General features: G+C 41.5%; 1 protein-coding gene across 6 annotated transcripts in view; it reads right to left on the bottom strand.

Annotated features, from left to right (window-relative positions):
* tnk2b (tyrosine kinase, non-receptor, 2b) overlaps positions 1-22,023 on the bottom strand; it is a 101,596-nt gene that overhangs the window by 24,892 nt on the left and 54,681 nt on the right. For 4 of the 6 annotated variants that reach the window (XM_049597255.1, XM_049597252.1, XM_049597257.1 and 1 more), the window contains 4 exons: positions 13,908-14,085; positions 11,224-11,294; positions 1,316-1,585; positions 757-909 (listed from right to left, as the gene is read on the bottom strand). In XM_049597255.1, the coding sequence (XP_049453212.1) occupies positions 757-909; positions 1,316-1,585; positions 11,224-11,294; positions 13,908-14,085 (672 nt within the window). Of the gene's footprint in view, positions 1-756; positions 910-1,315; positions 1,586-11,223; positions 11,295-13,907; positions 14,086-20,370; positions 20,947-22,023 lie in introns of those variants that run through there. The other 2 variants (XM_049597254.1, XM_049597258.1) reach the window with 2 other exon arrangements.

Here is a 22,023-nt window from a genome sequence, read left to right on the forward strand (position 1 = left end):
AAACAAACACTTTTAGTGGACGCAAGTTGACAGTATACCATTGCCTATTAATGTTACACTGCAGCCTGTTTCATCACTACCTGCAGCGCTCTCACTCAATACTAATCCCATTTAGACATTGTTGTTCCCATTAGTTGCTTATGTTGTGTTCACACCAAACGCGAAGTGAATGTTCATGTTGCATTACTCACAAGAGTTTGAATGCCAGCATATTTTGTGTTGACTCACGTCATACTAGTATGAAATTGCTGAATTGATGAATGAACTTCTGCCAGTGAGTCCTTGGTGTCAAACATCCCCAAAGGATCTCAATACCGGTTGGCTATCGCAGCATGAATTGGTCGCTGAAGTTCAGATTTTTCAACTGGGAATAAACGCATGACACGAAATCGCACTACTCACTTTATTCGCACCGCTTAATTCGCATATTTCGTGTCCTTTGGGTTGCATCCATCGCGTCTAATTGCATCTTCACATTGACTTTACATGTAATTCACTTGCGCTAATTGTTTTATTCACCCCCAATGTGAGCAAAACATTAGACACAAAAACATGGGAAAAAGGGTCCAGGTTATGAAAGTTACCTATAAATACACTTGACCTGATTTCAATAGACTAAGTTCAAGAGGCAGGCTAAGAGTGCCAGAGAGGGGCGTTTGTGTTAAGTGTGTGTGGGTTTAAGTGAGAGTACAGGCTGACTGATGTGTGTGTATATATTCCTCCCTGTGTGTGTGCGTTTTTCTGTGTGTCCACTACCATCTTCATTGGGTGTGTGAGCACCACACCGTAGAGGCGAATGAGGTTCTGGTGGTCCAGGGAGTGCATGGCATTGACCTCACAGATGAAGTCCTCTAGAGCGTCGGGCTGGCTGAGCACGTCTGTCTTCAGACACTTCACAGCTACGTTCAGCTGGAAACAAGGGAAGAGGGTTTAGTTTAGTTTTTTATCAACAGAAGCGTAAAGCATTTATTTAAAATGAAAAAAAAAAAAAAAAAATTCTCCCTGTTTTTTGGAATTAATAGGATTATTACAGGGTGTCTACAGGTATCAGACAGTTAAATTTAATGCCTTTTAAGACACATTTTAACCAAATATCCAGAAAAAAGAGCAATTATATATAAGTAAAGACAGTATGAGTACACAGATTCATGCACCTGCTTTGATTTATTCCTACATCAGCACAAAATGGAAACAAGCTGCATGTTTAATGCAAAACAAACAACTTTAGTAGTGTGCACATGCTCCACTTCTTTCTTTGACAAATAACTCCAACGTTTTATACAACTAAATAAATGTAAAGTGCAGGTCTCCTCACCACTTTCCCTGAAGGTGTCAGCCACTCTCCTCTCTTCACTACACCAAAGGAGCCGTCGCCCAGCTTCTCAAACAGCGTCAGGTCCTTCTCTGGGATGAGGCAGGTCAGAGCCTGCTGCTGCCCGTCAAGAGGAGCGCCACCACCAGGCTGTGTGGCCAGGACGCCCTCCCCGAGGCCCAGTGGAGGTGTGGGAGACAGCTTACGAAAGGAGGAGGCCGGCTGACCCTGCTGGGGGAAGTCTCCTCCGTCTGGACGCTTACCACTGAACACCTGGAGAGGAACAGAAGAAGAGAAAGAACGAATAAAGCTGGCTGTAGAGTGAGGTTAGCATAAAGAGTGTGTGTGTGTAGGAGAAATAATGTGGTAAAAAAGTTGGGGGAGGTCAAATAATGTAGAGAAAAAAGTACAAGTAAAAGACAAAAGACAAGTACAAGTAAATACGCTTCAATTAGGGATGCACGATAACTTTTCTTTTAAACCGATACCAATAACCGATGACTTTCAGCTCCTAAAGGCCGATAACACACACACATATACATTACATATATATATATATATATATATATATATATATATATATATATATATATATATATATATATATATACACACACATATATACATATATATATAAGATCATGACATCAATACTATGAACAAAACCAAAACAGTTTTGACTCTTTAAATGAAGAGATATTTATTTTTTTCAATGAAAAACTATTGGCAAGCATCTCAAACATTTTCGAAAAGATATCAAACAAAAAAACTATTTGATATCTCAAATGAACATCAATTTAAATAAGGTGCATTACTTACTTACTGATATAAAAATAAAGGCCCCTTGAACTGATGCAAATACATGCATCGGGATTACAAACTGAAAAAGTTCATTCCAGAAGTTCAAAAAATTAAATCTATATAGAAAATTATTGCACTGAACAAGTTAGACTTGTCTGTGTAAACAAACTGAAAAAGTGCATTCCATAGTAACAAAAAAATAAGTTTAAAGAATTTTGGCTTATGGTTCCATTCAAATGAATACCTTTTCACTAAGGTAAATGGGGTTCAGTTGTTCTTTTATCTCATATTAAGAGACAGAGACAGAGACAGAGACGCAGAGTCTGTGTGTTTGAGATAGTGTTGTCACGGTACCAAAATTGGGACCCACGGTACGATACCAGTGACAGTATCACTATACCACAGCAAAAATGAGGCAGATGTGCCTTTTGTCATTTATAAAAAGATAAATCACTTTTCTATAATACATCAATGATATTTCAAAGGAATAAATTACTTACTGACTTATTCATACTTCAAAAACAGCATCAATAAGTGATTAACATAGGGGGGATCAAAATAAAATAAATAAATAAAATAAAAATCAACCAGCCACCCTCCTCCCCTGACAGTCCCTTCATAAGTAACGAACAGTCCCTAAAGTTTCTCCTCTGATAGGCCACATACTGTGTGCCGCCATGGCTTAGCTGTTCAGGTACTTTTGGGCAGTCATGACAACAAGCTATTCACCTGGAGCCGGACTTCTTCGCCAGTAAGCCGTTATAATGCGCCGCCGTATCTGACAGGAATACGTATTCCTGTCCGTGTCTGTGACCCCCGTTCAACCCACAACCGGCGGGATTCGCCATTACTGTTTATCGCAACACTACTGACATTTTACTCCGTCCGTCACCGCACGCTGTTTGATTGCGTTATCAAAACACGCCGCTATTATTCAGCCTTGCTTTTCACTTATTCCACCGAATACTGAATGTGTGTTTTTTTGCAATATTCGGCCGAATATATTCGGTGCATCCCTAAATAGGAGCCTTTCCCCACTCCCCACTCCCCTCATCGCTGCTCTCCTCACTATACTGGCTGCTGCGCTGTGCAAGTGCACAGATGTCTCAGAGTGGTGGTGCATTTGCAAAAATGTTTTGAAGGAGCAGCGGCGGCGGCAATAATTTAGCAGCGGCGACACAAAACACTGATATGTACTGTGGAGTTTTAGTGCCGCGGTCTACTGTTGGTACCAGTATACCGTGCAAAGTGTGAGAGAGAGTGTGCGCATCTGTGTGTGTGTGTGTGTGTGTGTGTGTGTGTGTGTGTGTGTGTGTGTGTGTGCGCATGTGAAAGAGAGAGAGTGTGCGCGTCTGTGTGAAATTATGACCGAGTTAACGAGTTGTTTTCCGACATGAGGGGGTATTCTTGAATTTTCCCAGTCAGAAAGAGTTTTTCTGATTATGCCGACGTCACTTGAACGCAGCATTCACTGCAGGCCATTCAGGTCTCATAGTGGGAGCGGGGCACTGCCGTGCTGACAAAATTATATATGTTATCAGGGCTATTCGTTATGATATCGGACTTATCAGAATGACGTAATAATTTCCTGTTATCGGCCCGATAGTTATCGTGCAGCCCTAGCTGCTTAGATTTGCTAAGTCATCTATCATTTAGACTATTTAATACAACTACACACCCATTTATTTTCAGATTCATTATCTAGAAGTGACAAAACCAGGCTTTGCTGTACACATGCATAAAACTAATAAAAAAAGATGAATTAACCTGCTTATAAACAACAATATGAACCCTATTATGAGATAAACAAAGTGTCTACAACTGTCTGACAGGTTATAAAATCTCTCATGAACCACATTTGTGTTCAGTCCTCCACCTTTATTAGTCACTGAGCTGTCTGCCTGGTCACTTCTCACTCAGGAGACTCTGGGCTGTGGGTGGAGAATCAATTATGAACTCTATCTCTTGATCTTTTCCATCTCTGTCAGCCTTGAGGAAAACTACCTTTTTTCCACTCTACATCTCTTTCACCCACGTCAGCTCTCCCCATACTCTCCTCACCCACACAGAGGTTTGACCCAGTCACCCACTGCCGTAGGCCTGCAGCAACACTGTTTGATAGTATCATGTCTTATCAGGCTGTGATTATGGTTTATGTTTTCACTGTCTGTTGTTCTCTTTGCATGGACAATGCCTTTGTACATGGGACGCTCGCTGTAACCACTGAGCTACTGGGCGCCCCAAGAGGTTTTTTTTTTTTTTTTTTTTTTTCCCAGTTTTTGGTGTTTCCACTCAAGTTTTTTAAGCGCAAATTAAAAATGTGCATAATAACAAGATTGAGGGGGGGGCACGACACATCTAATGACAGCAAAAAACTAGAAATGACTTTGCATTAAGAACTTGCGCCTGTAATCTACACTGCCAACCAGCACCACTGCCACCAGACTCAGGTAAGAGAAAATTTAAAGCAGCACGAGCAGACCAATAAAATCTGTTACAGTCTGAATGTAGCCTCCGTGTGTGGCTATAATTTTTATGAAAGTCCATGCCAGCTTAAGACAAGTTCCTCTACATGCCTTCATAGCTACTAAATCCACTGTAGGTGCAGAAGCTTCAAAGAAGAAGCATACTTCATTATTCAGCAGAAACAGTGAGCCTCGTCATCCAAACGTCTTCCTCATTTCCTGTTATAAATGCACGTCTCGCCATGTGTTGCGCATGTGGGCTGTGTGGTGTGAGGAGAGAGTGGTTGGAAAGCAGAGTCAAGTTATAGTCAGAGGATTGGAATCACCGCCGTCTAACAGTATTGTAATGTTATCTGGACCTGAAGACCCTCAACACACACACACGCAAACACACACACACACACACACACAGAAAACTACAGTACAGGCACAAGCTCTGGTGTGCACACTAATATAATATCTGTATATGTGTTAAACAATGTATGCACATCACATATGGTGGGATGTTTTCAACACAAAACCAATGTTAGAAAGCAGCCATGTATAAGTATCGAAACACACACACACACACACACACACACACACTCACTCACACATACACACTCTTATCACTAGAGGAGAGAGACATTTCCTGCCTCTTGACGCTGGCGCTGACAACACAGCAGGAATGACTTCGCTGTTCAGAAGCGCTCATTAGGAAGCACTATTAGATTAAGCGACCTGAATGTATCTGTGTGTGTGTGTGTGTGTGTGTGTGAGCTTTCCATTCCTCTAAATTTGAACCGGTACAATGTGTGTGCTGTGCAGAGCCATTAAGGGAAACCTTTGTTTAGAGGCCCTAAATAAGACTGTTTACCAAAATAGGAATGCACAGAAACTGGTGCTGATGTCAGACACCAGGGGAAATGAGTTCGAAGCTTCATTCATAACGGTAACATTCAGATTCTAAAATAAACACTTGAATGCTGCACTCCCGGATCTTTTTAAGTCAGATTGTATGATGCACTTATCCTTAGTTAAGTTCCTTAGTCAGTGTGTTACCTACAGTAGATGTCAGTTGGCACATCACTTAGTTTGGAGAAGCAGACTGGAGTCTGACACAGAAGCAAAGCAATGCACTGTTGTGGATAGGGGCAGCAGCTAAACATATTTCAGCCACATGTATCGTATCAAGTGTACACTACATTTCCACTATTTTCACTACTAACCTTACTGTCAGACAGCGATTCCCGATAGGAAACGGGAGACATTATCACCCTCTTCAAAGCCAGACTCCATTGAGAAAAACAGTGATTCAACATTGCTGAACACAGGAGCTGCTGGTCTGTCGCTGCCACAATCAGATAGTTTGTCTGTGTTATTGTGCGACTTTGGCATCTAAAAGAGTTAGTTCAGGTTCACCAAAGTCACACAATAGCACAATTAAGTGAGAGACTGAGGAAGCAGTAGAAAAGCAGCTCCTGTGTTCAGCGAGTTAAAATGACTCTTTCTGTCAATGGAGTCTGGCTTTGACGAGAGCGTAGATGGAGAAAAAAGCTTCCCTATCTGAAAGGGCTGTCTGCAGCAAGGTAAAGCAATGAAAATACTTTCAATATAATGTACATTTGAACTGATATAGATAGATTTGTTTTTTCTTGGCTAAAACATGCTGCCCCGTCTACAGCAGTACATTGCTTATGCTGCATTCATTTTGTACTCGGAGGTCGGAAATTCCCAGTTCCCAGTCGGAAGTTTAAACTCCAACGCACCTTGAGATCGGATTTCCAACTCGGAAACTCCAAGCAACCACATCAACCCCGACTTACGAATTCAAGATGGCTGCCAGTCACATACATAGTGAGTAAACACTCTGCTAATGTACTGTTTATAGCAATTTTATCTTATTTGTTTATTAGGTCAGCCTCATCTGCGGCTTTCATCAGTTGGAGTGCATGATGGTTTTGAAGCTGTCTATACTCCGAAAGTGCAAGGGCAACAAAGGCTTTCTTGCGGGCGTCTATGTTTTTTTCTGACTTGTCCACCATCTCAACTAGAATGCAAAAACTGTTGTCAGCTCGGAGGTGACGTCATTCCCACTTCCGACTTCTGACCTCCGAGTACAAAACGAATGCAGCATTAGCTTCCATGTCAGCACCTCTATCAGCTTCTCCAAACTAAGGGCGTGCCGACTGACATCTACTGTTGGTAATACGCTGACTATGGATAAGTACCTCATAGAATACGACTTCAAAAGATCCAAACTATTCGTTTAAACATATTTTTTTCTGCACACTTTCAAATAAAGATGTGGCTAAACTTTGAGTTACCTGAAGTCACTTCCTGGTTGGAGTTTGGGCAAAAGCTGGGGCTGAGGGCGGAGCCTGGTTTTATACAGAAGGTATTCCCATGGACCAAACCAAGAGACGTGACATCATGGGAGGGGATTAAGTGTTTCTTTGTGTCAGCTTTAGTTACTGTCTATGTTATTTGGTCTGATCAGCCAGTTTATATGATGCCCCAGTGTCTCATTCTGTTAAGTCTCTTTGTTGAGTTGACGTATAGTTTTATTAGTCTTATTTTTCAGTTACAGTTATATTTTGTTTTAAGGGTCCTGTAACTCTAATTCTGTTACTTTCAGTCAACTGCTTTGTAAAATGTATTTTTGAGAATATAAACCCACCTTTTTTTTTAAACTTTAAACTCGTGTTCTTTGTGCTTTGACTGCTTGGTCCACAACAACATCATAAAATATGACAGATACTAAAACTTCATTCAGCAGCTACCATTTAACATGTCACACAGACATGTCTCTCTCACAGACAGAGCCATCTTGGATCTACAGCATTAATTAATGTCGATGTCATTCTAAGAAAGTGAATGAGATCAATGTGAGCTCATTACTGGCGGGTAAACAAAGGTCACCGCTCAGAAAACGGTCCCGTCAGTGAAAAAGAGGTGTCAATGAATCTCCGGTGCCAAACATATTTGACTGGCCAGATATAAACAGTAGCAAGCGGTGTGTGGTTTCACATTCACACCGGACCAGACATGACATAATGCTGCAGACCTTTTTAAAAACACCACATCTCTGCGGGCACTGTGTGGTAAGTGGGTTTCAAATAGGAGGCTCGACATTCAAAAGATTCTGAGTATGGCAGAGCGCACACACACACACACACACACACACACACACACACACACACACACACACACACAGGGGGCTGAGGAAGCAGATTACTCTAGCTGAGTGAGGATGGTGCCAGAGGCGGAAACAGACAGGTGTAATTATAGAAGGCGAGCAGCGTCCTCTGGGCACCACGACTTCCACTGAGAACAGCAAACACATACACACACTACAGAGTATTCCTTCACACACTTCGTTTCTCTGAGCTTTGTGTGTGCATGTAGGTGTATCATCATGTATTGTACCAGCTTGTGTATGAGGTAGCCTTCAGCAGTAGTGTGTATCTTTTCCGATACACTGAACTGTAAGTACCTCGTCACTTCCTGGGAGCTTCCTTACTGGTTGAAGACGCATAACTACGGTAACCCCTGCCAACCTCAGCACCACCACCATCTGTAAGCATGATGAACCTCTGGAGTTTTGGGTTTCATCACGTCTGGAGAAGTAACGTTACTTTATGTCAACAGGCATCTTCGTCGCCAGATGATGCTTATATTAGCTAAATGCTATCATTAACATGCTAAGAAGCTGGTGTTTAGCAGGTATAATGTTAATTTGTGGCTTTCATGGCAGCCATCCAAATGGTTTTTGAGATATTTCAGAGAGGATGAAAGAGGTGGAGTGACCGACCATCATCTCTGGAGCCACGCTACTGGCATGGCTGACAAAATGCCTTATTATGTCCTCCATCTGTCATAGTACCCGTTCCATTTTCATCCGCTTATCCACGGCTGGATCGCAGGGGCAACAGGCCAAGCAAAGCACCCCAAACATACCTCTCCTCAGCGATGCTTTCCAGCTCCTCCTGGGGGACCCTGATGCTGTCCCAGGCCAGATGAGATATACAATCCCTCCAGCGTGTTCTGGGTCTGCCCCGGAGCCTCCTACTAGTGGGACGTGCTTGAAACACCTCTAATGAGAGGTGCCCAGGAGGAATCCAGATCAGATGCCCAAACCACCTCAACTGACCCCTTTCGACATGAAGGAGCAGAGCTCTACTCTGAGCTCCCTCTGGATGCCCGATTTCCTTACCCTATCTCTAAGGCTGAGCCCAGCCACCCCACAGAGGAAACTCATTTCAGCCGCTTGTATCCACGATGTCATTCTTTCAGTCATTACTCAAAGTTCATGACCATAGGTGAGGGTTGGGATGTAGATGGGCCAAGAAATCGAAAGCTTTGCCTGCCGGCTCAGCTCCCTCTTCATCACGATAGTCCGGCGCAGTGCCCACATCACTGCAGATGCCATGTTGTCACTAATGGTACTCCTTCTCCAATATTTCATGTTGTGTTTCCTAAATTTCACATCAGGCAGCAGAGTCATGATCAACTTTTTCACCTCAGAGAGGTGTTTTTTTACTTTCTGATGTTACAGAGCTGCCTTGGTCGCTGTCCACTGTTATGAGTATTGTCGCTACCACACTGCATTAAGTGTGTGAATTGTGTGAGAGTTTGTAAACAGATATTTTGATGAAGGTTTGCTGACATGCTCACATGGGTTCTGTCTATTTAAGGGAGAAACTTCATGCTTCATGAGGCAACATGTCTGTGAATGCAGCACGCTATGAATCTGTGTGTCACCAACTCTTGTGACCGGACTCGTGTGTGTGTGTGTGTGTGTGTGTGTGTGTGTGTGTGTGTGTGTGTGTGTGAATGTGGACGTGCTCATCCTCATGTGAAGGGTCAAGCTGTCTTTTTCTCTGGGGGGGGTTCTCCCTATAGATATATATGTATCTGTACGGAACATTCCAGATGTGTTTCTCTTTTAAAAATAAGTAATACAACCGATCAGGAAATGGCCTCCTCCATAATCATCATAAATCTTTACACACATACAGTATGGTCGACAGCAGCAACAGAATAAACAGCCCAAACAGGTTCACACACAGAAGCAACACCTTGACATCGTGTTAGCGCTATGTGACCACTCACCAAAGCTGTAGACTTGAGACTTGCACTCTCTGCAGCCATGCACATGATTCTGACACACATATCATTTACCTATGTGCAAAGTCGCTGCTTTAAGTTACAGAAAGAAGTCCTTTTTGTTAATAGTAAATACTTAACATAATTATTTATTAACATTTGTCGATTGTATTGAATTGTATTACAGAAATAACTTCTCTTTTATGTCACCTTCCCTGTTTGAAACAAGACGTTGGAGGTGGCTGCCGCCTTCTGCGCCAGGAATTTATGATAAAAATATCTACATCAATAAAATGTTTTGTCAACGCTCTTACAGCAATACTTCACCTGCCAAATGACCATTTGCATATCAGTTAACCACCCTGTGTTATGTTGAATTCAGGAGGGAATTTCTTGAAAGCCTCCACGGTGAATGAAGAATCTAAAAACTGAGAAAATTTTTGATGAATTGGAGTACAAGGCGGCCATGTCTAACAACAGCTAAACTACAAACTCTCACACAACTTGAGCAGTTTAATCAAAGTCTCATTTATCTAGCTGTATGCTCAGTACTTCCCAAACAGACAGATCTCTCTGACAGAGAACTTAACTTTACTCTCTTTAATGCCAGACTTCATTTACATAAGCAGTTATTCTACTTCACTGAACACATGTGCTGTTGGGCTACTGCTGCCTCCATTAGTTAATGTGTTTGTGTTTTTGTGTAACTTTTGTGTTTCAAAGGGTTAATTTGGATACAGCAGTCATACAATAAGACAAACAAACTGATTTAGGTAGCGTTAGACCAGCAGCTCTAGTGTTCAGGGAGGTAATATTACTGTTTTTGTCAATGGAGTCTGGCTTTGAAGAGAGCATAGATAAGTTTTACTTTCCACACAGTTGCCCATCAGAAAAGACTGTCTCTTTGGGAAGTACTGAGCACACGACTGGATAGATGAAACCTGGATTATACTGCATGAGTTGTGTGAGAGTTTGTAAACAGATGTTTTAATATAGTTTTACTGTTGTATCACACAGACCCCTGTGACTTAAATTCATCAAGAATTTTCTGTTTTTCTTTGTTCATCATGGAGGCATAGCAACAAACACATTTTTCTGCATGAATTCAACAAAGCACAGGGCGAATAATTAATATACAAATGGTCATTCTAAAATCTTGACTGCTGACAAGGACATTTGAAATAACTGAAGTTGACCTGTCACATGTGTAACTGTTCATGCCTTGTAAACAACCAGGACACTGCACTTAATAATCCTCAGAGTGTAATGTGCTACCCGAATAATCTCGCCTTGCCTATATTAATGTACTTGTCTTTACATAAAAAAAGAGATGACACAAAATTAATTTGGCAAGGTGCTGCAAAATTTAATTCTAACATCCGTATAGGGGAAACTGTGGTCGAGGTGTTAAGTTTCTGTGAGATTCTGTCCACACCGTAACAGACACACAGACAGACAGACGCCACCACGGCGACATAATGTCAAGCATACCACCGACCATAATAAATGACTTGGGTGTGTGTGTTTGTGTGTGTTGTGTCTGTCTATGTCTGTCACCTTGCTCATCCAGGACTTGCGCTTGCACATGGCTTTCCTCCTTTTCACGGCCTCCCACAGTCGTCTCTGTCCTTTATGACAAAGAGAAGGAGACAAGACAAAGAGAAACACACGGATGGTCAGCGGCAGACACAAAACAGATTGCAACTTGTCTGTAAGAACCACAGGATCAGTTAAGATTTGAGTTACAGAAGGTAAACTATATTGACTTTCAAGATTGTCTCCCATGATTAAAAGAGAACTCAGAGCTGAGGATAAAGAAAAAAAAAGAGTGGATGATAAAGGGGGTAGAAAAGATGGAGGACACACACATACTATATGTGAGAAGAGATTGGAGATAAAGCAGATTCAAGAACGAAAAGATGGAGAGCTCAGAGAACAGTGAGATGAGAGGAGGAAAAGATGTGAGGAATATATAATCAGGAGAAGTGGGTGTAATTAGTCTTAAGCGGCTCGGTAGCGATACCCTGAGGGCCTCAGTAACTGGATTTAGAACATTACTGCTGCCATCCTCTTCACACACACACACACACACACACACACACACACACACACACACACACACACAAAAGACTTGGCACTCAAGTGTCCCTTCCCATTGTGCCTAATTACCAGTTGTGGTTTTTAAATGATATTAGGGTTGTTAGCCATGGAGGATTTGCTCCAGCGATGCTGACAGTGAGCCAAATGACACACTGCCATTACTGCAGACAAAAGTAACACTTCAGGCTATATATAGACGCAGAATATCCCCTTATATAGTCGTACAAAAGCACAGAGAAAATTGGATAGGACACTACTCATTAATTTGTCTGAAGTGTATAATTAGTCAGTGACATTGACACATATGAGACAGAGAGTACACTACTCTGGAAATATACTTGAAGACATCTAAAAAAGAGAGGAGGAGATGCATTTTTAGAGATAAGCGCTTTACAATATGCCTCTCATTCACCCGCTGACACACACATTCATACACCAATGGCGACACGGTGATGCAGTGGTTAGCATAGCACAGCAAGAGGGTTCCTGGTTCGAACCCCAAGGTAGGAGAGCTCTTCTGTGTGGAGTTTGCATGTTCTTCCTGTGTCAGGTTTTCTCCACATACTCCAGCTTCCTCCCACAGTCCTAAGACATGCAGGTTAATTGGTGACTCTAGTCTGGCGACCTGTCCAGGGTGTACCCTGCCTCTCGCCCAATGTCAAATGGGATAGGCTCCAGCCACCTCGTGTGTGCTGCTGCATTCCAAAAGTTGAACTCTGTTTATCTCAGGGTGCAGCCATTGAGCCCTGAAAAACAGTTGCTCAGGAACATGTGCGCACCACAAGGGCATCATTCTGGCGTTTGAGCACGCCTGCCATGCGTCTACATTGAAAACACGAATGTGGGGGTGCAAAAAACGCGGCATGTGTACGGCTCCTGTTCAAGGGATGATCATCAGAGTCCAGTCAAATAGTTTGTGTGACCCTGCCATCGCTGGAGCCATGATGCTAGTTTGGCTAAAAAATAAACAGGCAATATGCAGAAAGAAAAAGAAAATGTGAGGGTCTTTTAAGGCCTTGAATCATGGACAATATCACAACATACTCAGTAGGGCTGTACCCAAATATTCGGACATTCGAATATTCGTTTCTATGGGTAGGTATTGGTTATGAAAATTTGGTATTTGATATTCATTTTTTTATTTACTTTTTTTTTTTTTTTTACATATTTTTTTGGTGCTAAATGTAGTCTTTTTGTTGTTGGTAAATGTAGGTTATCAATAAAAATCAAAACTTTTAAACTGCATTGTTAAAAATGTGAAAATATAGTATAGCCTACCAGCGGAGCTTGTGCGCACGGCACGCTTAAGCGCATCCGTCTGAGGCTGTGGATCAATGCCAAGTTTTACCACTTTATCACTATTCCCTCTAACTTGTAGCTGTTTTTTCGTTATCTTTTGAATTTAATATGAATTATGTTACATTTTTGTGAACGTTTGTTTCCCCCGTTTTGTACAATAAATTATTGTTTAAAGTTTCAACAAGTTTCTTTTGGAGTGCGTGACACAAGTGTGTTTTGAAAACGGCCACGGACTGTCACCTGCTCAACACATCAGTACCTTCGGGTGCCATGACAGTAATAGCCAATGTCAAAATATCATTTACAGACCGATTTAACAGACGATCACTGCTGCCTGAACCTCCAGGTCCATTTGCGGGTCCCGCGGGTTACAGGTCGACCCGCGCATCACTACTCAGCTCAGTCTATAAATGCTGTACACAACAGTAAGGCTATAGACATTATATTCTATTCAGGCCGACAGAACCAGCAGCGCATCGGCTCTGCAGTGCACACTACTGCTGATTAACCATTTTATTGCAGCTGTCTGCCAGCAACCAATTACTTGCAGAGGCTTCCTACAACTTGTTTCAACGGTTCCGATTTAATCAGAAGACAAATTAAACAGGATGACTAGCCAATGTGAAAAAGAAAGCATAGAATAATGTACTGAAGGAGACTGTTGTGCCATCACATTTTTTTGTGGTTTGAGAGCAAAGATCCTGTCGCCACTGTGCAAAACTCTGCAATACAATTAGGTCCGAAAAAAACAAACTTTCTCTTTAGTATAACAACACCTAACAACAAATACACACACACACACACACACACACACACACACACACACACACACAGTTTCTCACCAGGTCGACCCATGCCAATCTTCTCCAGGTCTTCATTCTTGACGTAGTCAAAGTGCGACAGCCGGGTGACGTTAAGGTCATCTCGTATCCGTAGGAAGTACTGCTGCAACTGCACCTCCATCAGCAGCTCTAGCAGCCATTCTGTGCCTTCCTCACACTGCATGCTACTGCCCAGTTTCTGCAAAACACACACAAAGAATACAGAAAACTGAGTTCAATATTCTTTCAACCGTTTGGTCTTCAAATAGAGCCTGAAAGAAAGTCACTCAGCAACAATCAAACTGTTCTGTTCTGTTAGAAAAAGAGAGGAAATCGTTTGCAGCACACTGAAATACCTGCTTGAATGCTTAGACATTTACATCACAGTCCACGATTAGTCTTGAATATACACACACATATGGGCACACTCACACTGCAGGCTGAGTTGCCCAAATTTACATCACATAAACAAGGACATGGACAGCAAGGGGCCAAACGTCCAAACATAGCATTAGCTGCTTGTCAGTGGACCAAAACTGACTGGACACTAATTTTACTTTGAAAGTATCAAATAGGCATTGATTACACAGATCCTGTGTCATTGTGGTGTTAATATATCACTTAGTCAGCGATTTCATGGCATCTAAATATGTTAATAACTACTGTGGAAACAGAAGGGAGCACTTTGAGCAGAAAATCACAGTCATACAACAGACAGACATACGTGAGATGAATGATGCACATCTGGTGTCCATAAGTGTCGGTGAAGACAAACGGGAGGCCCCTAAACAATCTGACCACAATATATACACTGTACTACATCGCTCCATAAGAAACTGAGTCAGACCATCAATCTTAGACGTCATAACACAACACCCGAGCTTAAAACATCATCCATCACTGTCTACTTAATGTGACAAGCTTAAACCAGCACATGTAGCTGAAACTCATCTTTAATCCTGATGGGCTTCTTTACAGAGCTCAGGGACGTACCGAAATAAACGAGGTGGGAACAGATAGGCTTTTCATTTTACAAAACAGTCATTTTATTACTACACATTATTGAAAAGTGATCACTATATTCCGTGGTTGCCCCAGCCAAGTCAGCACACAGCAGGCAGCAGGCTGAGAGGAGGAAGCATCATGAGCAGGAGTAGCGAAACAAAAGCCTGGTGCGGCAACTGGATTTCTTTCAAACCCACACAAGTTATACGTCAAACTGAAGATTAGAAACTGTAGTTTTAGGCTGCATGCGTAAATTTCTTTATTAAAAAAAAACCCAGTTGAAATACTAAAAAAGTAAACATTTTACCTTGCATCTCAGCCAATATTGGACATAACAGGCTGTATTATGTATGAGTTTTATGGAGTTCTGACTTGGCGTCCATCAACACCCTACCAAGTATTTTATGCTTATTTAAACAGATGGAAATAAAAAGAGTTGCAAAATAAATGTGGCATTAGGAAATAAAAGACCCCTGAAATATAAATATAAATATAAATATAAAGTAGTCCTTTGCAAAATGTTCTTTATTTAAAACAAAAAACAATTTATTCATCTATTTATTCTTAATTTAACTATGTTGACTCACTTTTATATTTACATGTATTGATGTCCATGTTGTATTTCCTAATATAATTATTTTATGATTTATTTAAAAGGCAAATTTATTTTTTTATTTATTTATTGCACTCCATTGAGACATTTACATTTATTCATATGTTTATGTATTTATGACGTTTCTTTGTTTCAGAATGTGTTTCATAGGCAAATTACTTGATTATTTATTTAATTACTGAAGTATATTGTTTTATTTATATACTTATATTCACATTTATTTATGTTTATGTATTTATTTCCTCATTAATTTATTTCAAAAACATATTTATTTTTGCATTTACTTGTTTGTTTATTGAACAATAATGACTTATTTATAAATTCATATTAAATATTTATATATTTATGTATCTATTTCCTTATTTTTTATATTCAAGATTTATATGAAAGGCATATTTATTTATCTATTAATTTATTTATGTATCTATTTAATTGTATTGACTCACTTATATATTTCCATTTATTTACATGTTTATGTATTAATTTTTATGATTTATTTCACAGGCATATAACTATTAAATTATATTACCTAATTTATTTATTTAAATTTGTTTCAGGATTCATTTCACTAGCATATTTACTCATGTTATTTATCTAATATTCACCTAAACTATACTGACTCATTTATATATATATATATATATATTTATATTTACATTCATTTCTACATTCATGTATTATTTTCTTCATTTTTTTTTTTATTTTAGGATTTATTTCACTGGCATATGTACTTGTTTTTTTATTCATTCAATGTTGATTTAAATGGCATTTTATAGTAGTAGGGTTCAGACAGGTACAGGTACAAATAAAAAATAAGAGAGAGAAAGAAAGAGATGAAATATTAAGTACGAGGATGTGGATAATTATTTGCCATTAGAAAATTAAATTTGACTCTTTGAAGACAAAACAATTTCATTGCCAATGACACTGGGTTAGAAAAAACAACATTGGTCCGACAACATATACAGGTAGTAACATCTCTTCACACCTCTGATAGGGTCAATAATCAAGACTAATGAGTTCAATAGAGGAGGTCAGCGAGGTCAGTTCAGAACTTTACACCTGCTCACACTGGTCCTCAGTGTTACTCCCAGTCTCAGTGAGGAAGTGAAGTGACCTAATCAACACAAAACAATGACATACATTCCAAATCTGCAGAAACTGACGGGGAGACCTTTAGGTTGGACGCTCCGGGGCAAAGGAGTCGCTCCACTGAGCAGTAATTAGACTCTGTGAATGAGGAACTTCCTGTGCTGACTGAGCCAAGGTTACAAGGTCCAGAGGAAAGTGTCAGAGGTCACAGCTTCCTTTCTGTCATTTAAACTTCTTAATGGGCTTGGGTAAAGGTCACTTCCTATTGCTTAATGACTGTGGCGTCCTTCTTGCTCACACACACCTAACGTCGGGCCATAAAAATAAAGCTGGCATGTGACCAACCCTCCTAAAAACTGAAAATATGCATCAAGAGTGCCTTTTCAGTGGAAAGTGAGTGGTCCTGTGTTTTCCATGAATTATTGATGCGAGATCTGACCTGGGAGGGCTCAATCCCCAATGGCTATGCCAGATGTCGGTATCCTGATACAAATCCATTGCAATGCACATAAAAGTGGGTCAGGTGATATCTCTTTAGCAAAGTCCAAACATGCAGCTTTGGCTCTCCAAGTCTGCAAGAAGCGCCGTCCACCTTCACACTCAAAATAGTCTCAGCTTTCTGAGAACTGTACTGAGAACTTTGTCTGATGTTTTCCTGAAGAGAAAAGCCCCTTACTAACTTCACCCAACAATATAATAACCTGCAAGATCCACTTTATAGAGATGCAGGCTGCACCAAATGCCTGCGGTGCCTGTGGCTTCAGGATTAACTACAGCTGCAGTCATTTGAATCCGTCTCCATATTTTGCATTTTGCTGCATCATGCCTGACCCCTACCCTGAGAAAGACGATACAGCGTTCTGTTTGGCTGGTTCACGACCGTGCTAAGCTATGCCAAATGCTCTCCTACCATGTGGCATGTTTATGTGATCTGCAGTTCATGCTATTGAGATTTAAAAGAAAAGCTTACCCCGATAACATCGAACATACCTTTTCTTTTTCAACCACAGAAACGCTGTTGCATATAGCATAAAATATTCCTGTGTGGATCATTCATCATGAGATATTACACCCTTTATTTTCCACAGTGCAGCCCTGAGAGTAATCTTCCCTGGCAGTCAACGTGTAAGTGTTATTTCGCTTGACGATGCCAAAGACGCAAGTCAGCTTCCTCTTGGGCCTCTTTCCATGACAGTGTCACATCTGAGGCATGAGGGGTCAAAATCAAGGTGCTTAAGCCCTTCTATCGTATTTCTCTGTCAACTTGCTAACCAATTTACAAAACTCATTAAACGGGATATTATGTTTAAACTTTTTGGAGACAGGTGGTGCGTAGAAATGAGTTGCCATACATTTCCTTATAGAGAAGGTTAGCATAGGTTGTGTTTGAGCTGACGGAGATCATTATATGTTCCACAATTTCACAAATGACACGTAAATTAAATCACATTTTGAGAGGGTGAGCTGCTCTTTCTTCCTTTATGATGTCATATGTAAAACATTAGGGATGTACGATACTGGATTTTTTGCCGATTATCTGATATGCTGATACGTAACAATTCATTTGACTGATAAGCGATTGCAATAGATCCACTTTTTTCCCCCCACCTAATTTTCATCAAGTCTCTTCTTTAGTGGAATAAACAACATATTATCCATGCATACTCTTACTATGATGGCCCACCAGCAGATGGAAACATGAAATACAATGCTTTTCAATGTATGTAATATTCATTTATTGTGCAAAGTAAGAAAAAGTGTGCTGGTCGATTCTTATAGACGATGCCGATATTATCGTGCATCCCTATAATACATCTTAAAAGAACACTTCACCTATATCAATTACTCACCCCATATTATGTCTGCAGAGAACGAAGAATCCAAAAGCGGAAAATAGTTGATGAATTGAAGTCATAGGGGGTCCGCGTTTAACAACAACAAAACTATAACAAAACATCTGGTCACAAACTCTCACACAACTCATGCAGTATAATCCAAGTCTCATTTATCCAGTTGAATGCTCAGTACTTCCCAAACAGACAGCCCTTTCTGGAGGGAAACTGAATGAAAAGTGAAACTTATAGGTGCTCTCATCAAAGTCAGACTTTATTGATAAAATAGTAATTTTACCTGGCTTAACACCGGAGCTGCTGGTCTACCAAGGCCTCGACCAGTTTAACTGTTTCTGTGTTCAGCAAAGTAAAATTACTTAAGTAAAGTGAAATTGCTGTTTTTGTCAATGGAGTCTGGCTTTTAAGAGAGCTTAGATAAATTTCACTTCTAGTTCAGTTCCCTGTCAGAAAGAGCTTTCTGTTTGGACAGCACTGAGCATACGACTGGATAAATGAGGGTGCTTTCAGACCTAGAGTTGTATTGCTTTGGTCTGAATCAGGGACTCATTTTGTTACAAAGATTTTAGCGCTGCTCATCGTGGACTATATGGCTGTCATTGTTCATTTTAGTCAAACCATACAGTTTGAAAACGAGGTGCGGCTCCAACTAGAAAACAATGTTTTGATGCATTGGATGTGCTGAATGTGCATATTAAGGCAGTACAGGAGGAGGCACACAAATCCTTCAGGACTGCACCAGAGTTCATTTGTAACTGGACCGAGACCACCTCTTCAAGAAGGTTTCGGTTCGGTTGTTTTGTTGCACACCCAAGTGCGATTGCTGTGTTCACACCTGCCCAAATGAGCCACACTTAGGGTCAAACAAACTTGAGTTTGACTGAACCGAACCAAACGAGGCAGGTGTGAAAGCACCCTGAGACTTGGATTACACTGCACAAGTTGTGTGAGAGTTTGAGTTTGTCAACAGACCTTATGATATAGTTTTGCTGTTGTTAAACATGGACCCATTTTACTGCAATTCATCAAGAATCTTCTCAGTTTTTGGATTCTTCGTTCACTGTAGAGACATGCAAGAAAAACAATGTTTTCTTTACAGATTCAATGCAACATGAAGTGAGTAACTGATAGACAATTCTTCATTTGGGTGGGGGTATCCTTTTAGGTGTTTATCTTGACTGCCTCTTTAATAGAGTAAAGAGGAAGATGCACATTGTGGAGGTGTGAGGTCAGCAGGAGGAACGCTACGTTCAAACTTCGTTAAGTGTGACATGTGGCAGGACTCTGAGGAATCCAACCAGGGCAATAAGTCCAGTATAGCTTTACATAGTGTCGTTTCTCCCCCTCCCCACATTTATTTTTTTCCTAAAGGAACATGAAATGTGACAACATCAGACACACAGGCCAACTGGTTTTCAGTTTCACATGAAAAGTAAAAAAGAAAGAGACAGAAACAACAAGTCTGACACAGAGAGGGCAGAGAGGGATGTAGGAATTCAGATGCAGAGAAACAACATGATGTCCCTGCTGAGAAATGCCTCTGGCCTGAACTCATTCCTCATGGTGGTGGAGAAATGCACGCTAACACTCGCTCGCACACACACACACACACACACATACACACAACTCCTGGCCAAAGCCATGTCCTCTATCAGATCTGTTCTGCTCAAACATCCTGCTGCAATAACAACAACCCTCCCAGAGGACGGCCTCAGTCCAGCTGTAGAGTCCACACACACACACACACACACACACACACACACACACACACACACACACACACACACTCCACCATATTCATGACACAAACGTTATATTCACACATCTGGTCAGAGCACATGATTCTGACTATAGTTACTGATATGTCATATTTCTAAATAATAAGCTCCTTCAGGGGAGCAGGGAGAACAAACACCAGACTTACTCGATATACGTGAAAGTGTGCCAGGAAGGGGAATGACTTTTTCAGCTTGTCAAAGCGTCGCATCCTGAATTCCTTCGTCTGGATGACTGTAGGTGCAAAAAATGTGCGCGTGCGTTTAAATGGCCAGAGGTGGCTGCTTGTCTCTTAAACCACTACCGGAGCCACAGTCCTCCCAGTTTGACGTTCCCAGTTTCTGTGGGAATTCTAAGAAGCGCAGGCGCTCCTCGGATCCAGACCCGCAGCCCCGAACCCGAGAGGGGGAAGAAAAACTTCCTAAGATCCTGTACGCAGATCTACAACATTCCATGGCGGGGCAATCGTCCAGTAAGCCCCTTCTTTAGCTTCAGCTCCCTCGGGAAGGCACAGAGGCATCCATGTAGCACGTCAGTGTGCAAAAGAGAACTTAAACTGTCTTCTAATATGTGAGGGGGAAAAAGCTGTAGAGTGATTAAGAGCTAGCAGAGAAAGCCTCTCAGCTCGGCCCTGTGCCCAGTCTGGCCATGTGTGCTCCTCAAACAGCAGTGAGCCAGTGATCCAAAGTTGCAGAACTTCACAAATAAGTCACTCCTCCTTCCTCTCACTGCCTCTCTGACACACACACAAACACACACACACACACACACACACACACACAGACTCCCTCTCTCTCCTTCTGTCTTTGCGCGTGCAGCTACTGTCTGTTTGCTTTTCCATTGAGCGTGGGGCTAAAAATAGGAGCGACTTCTCCCCGATTCAATCTCTTGCCAGTCGGGCAGCGGGGACGTGAGAGTGAGTGACTGTCTCTGGTTTCACATTTTAGGGTGCACCAAGATGTGTGTCTGGTTGCTTTCAGAGAACAGTAATGTGTTTATATCATCTTCCCTCTGACTTGATCTTCGTCCCGTTGCTGTCTCTTCCCTTCTTCACCCACTCCCCTTTTTCGGACTACTTTCCCCCTCTCTACTCCTCACCCAATCTTTCTGACAACCCCCCTCCCCACCTCCTCCTCCTCCTCTCCCTCCTGCAGTCAGTCAGACGGTCCGTGCAGTGCAGAGCAGTGCGTGGTGCAGAGGACAGAGGCTTCATGGTATTCAGCCCGGAGGAGCATTTGATCCAGGGCCAAAGGGTCACATTCAACTGCAGGATGGAGAGCTTGTTTCCTGTGATGCAACCCCCCAAACACACACACACACACACACACACACACACACACACACACACACACACACACACACACACACACACACAATCACGACCGACCACTTCTTCCCCTTCTCCACTGCTCGATCTCTTCACTTATCCCTGCCTGCTTAGTTTAAAATTCACCGCAGTGGAGAAATTCCACTTTGGGGGTTTTCAGTTAGAGTTTGTCACTGAAACCGCTGGTTTGGAGTGAACTTGTGACACTCTTGTGGTGCACACTCTGGGGATAAGGACAGTGAGCGGTCCCAAAATAACAGACTGATCATGAATTATGTATGGGATTATTCATGAAGATATTCCTCCTTTTTCTAAATTTCTTGTAAAACACAACAAAATCATCAGTATGCGTCACTTTGTCATATGACTTTGCCGACGAGTACATGCTTACTTTACTTTATGCCTTTTACCTGTAGTGCTATTTATCAGTCCGGATCGTTTTGGTGTGGGTTGCAGAGTGTTGGCGATATGTCT

Source organism: Epinephelus fuscoguttatus, linkage group LG15 (genome assembly GCF_011397635.1).
Source record: "Epinephelus fuscoguttatus linkage group LG15, E.fuscoguttatus.final_Chr_v1".
NCBI lineage: Eukaryota > Metazoa > Chordata > Actinopteri > Perciformes > Serranidae > Epinephelus > Epinephelus fuscoguttatus.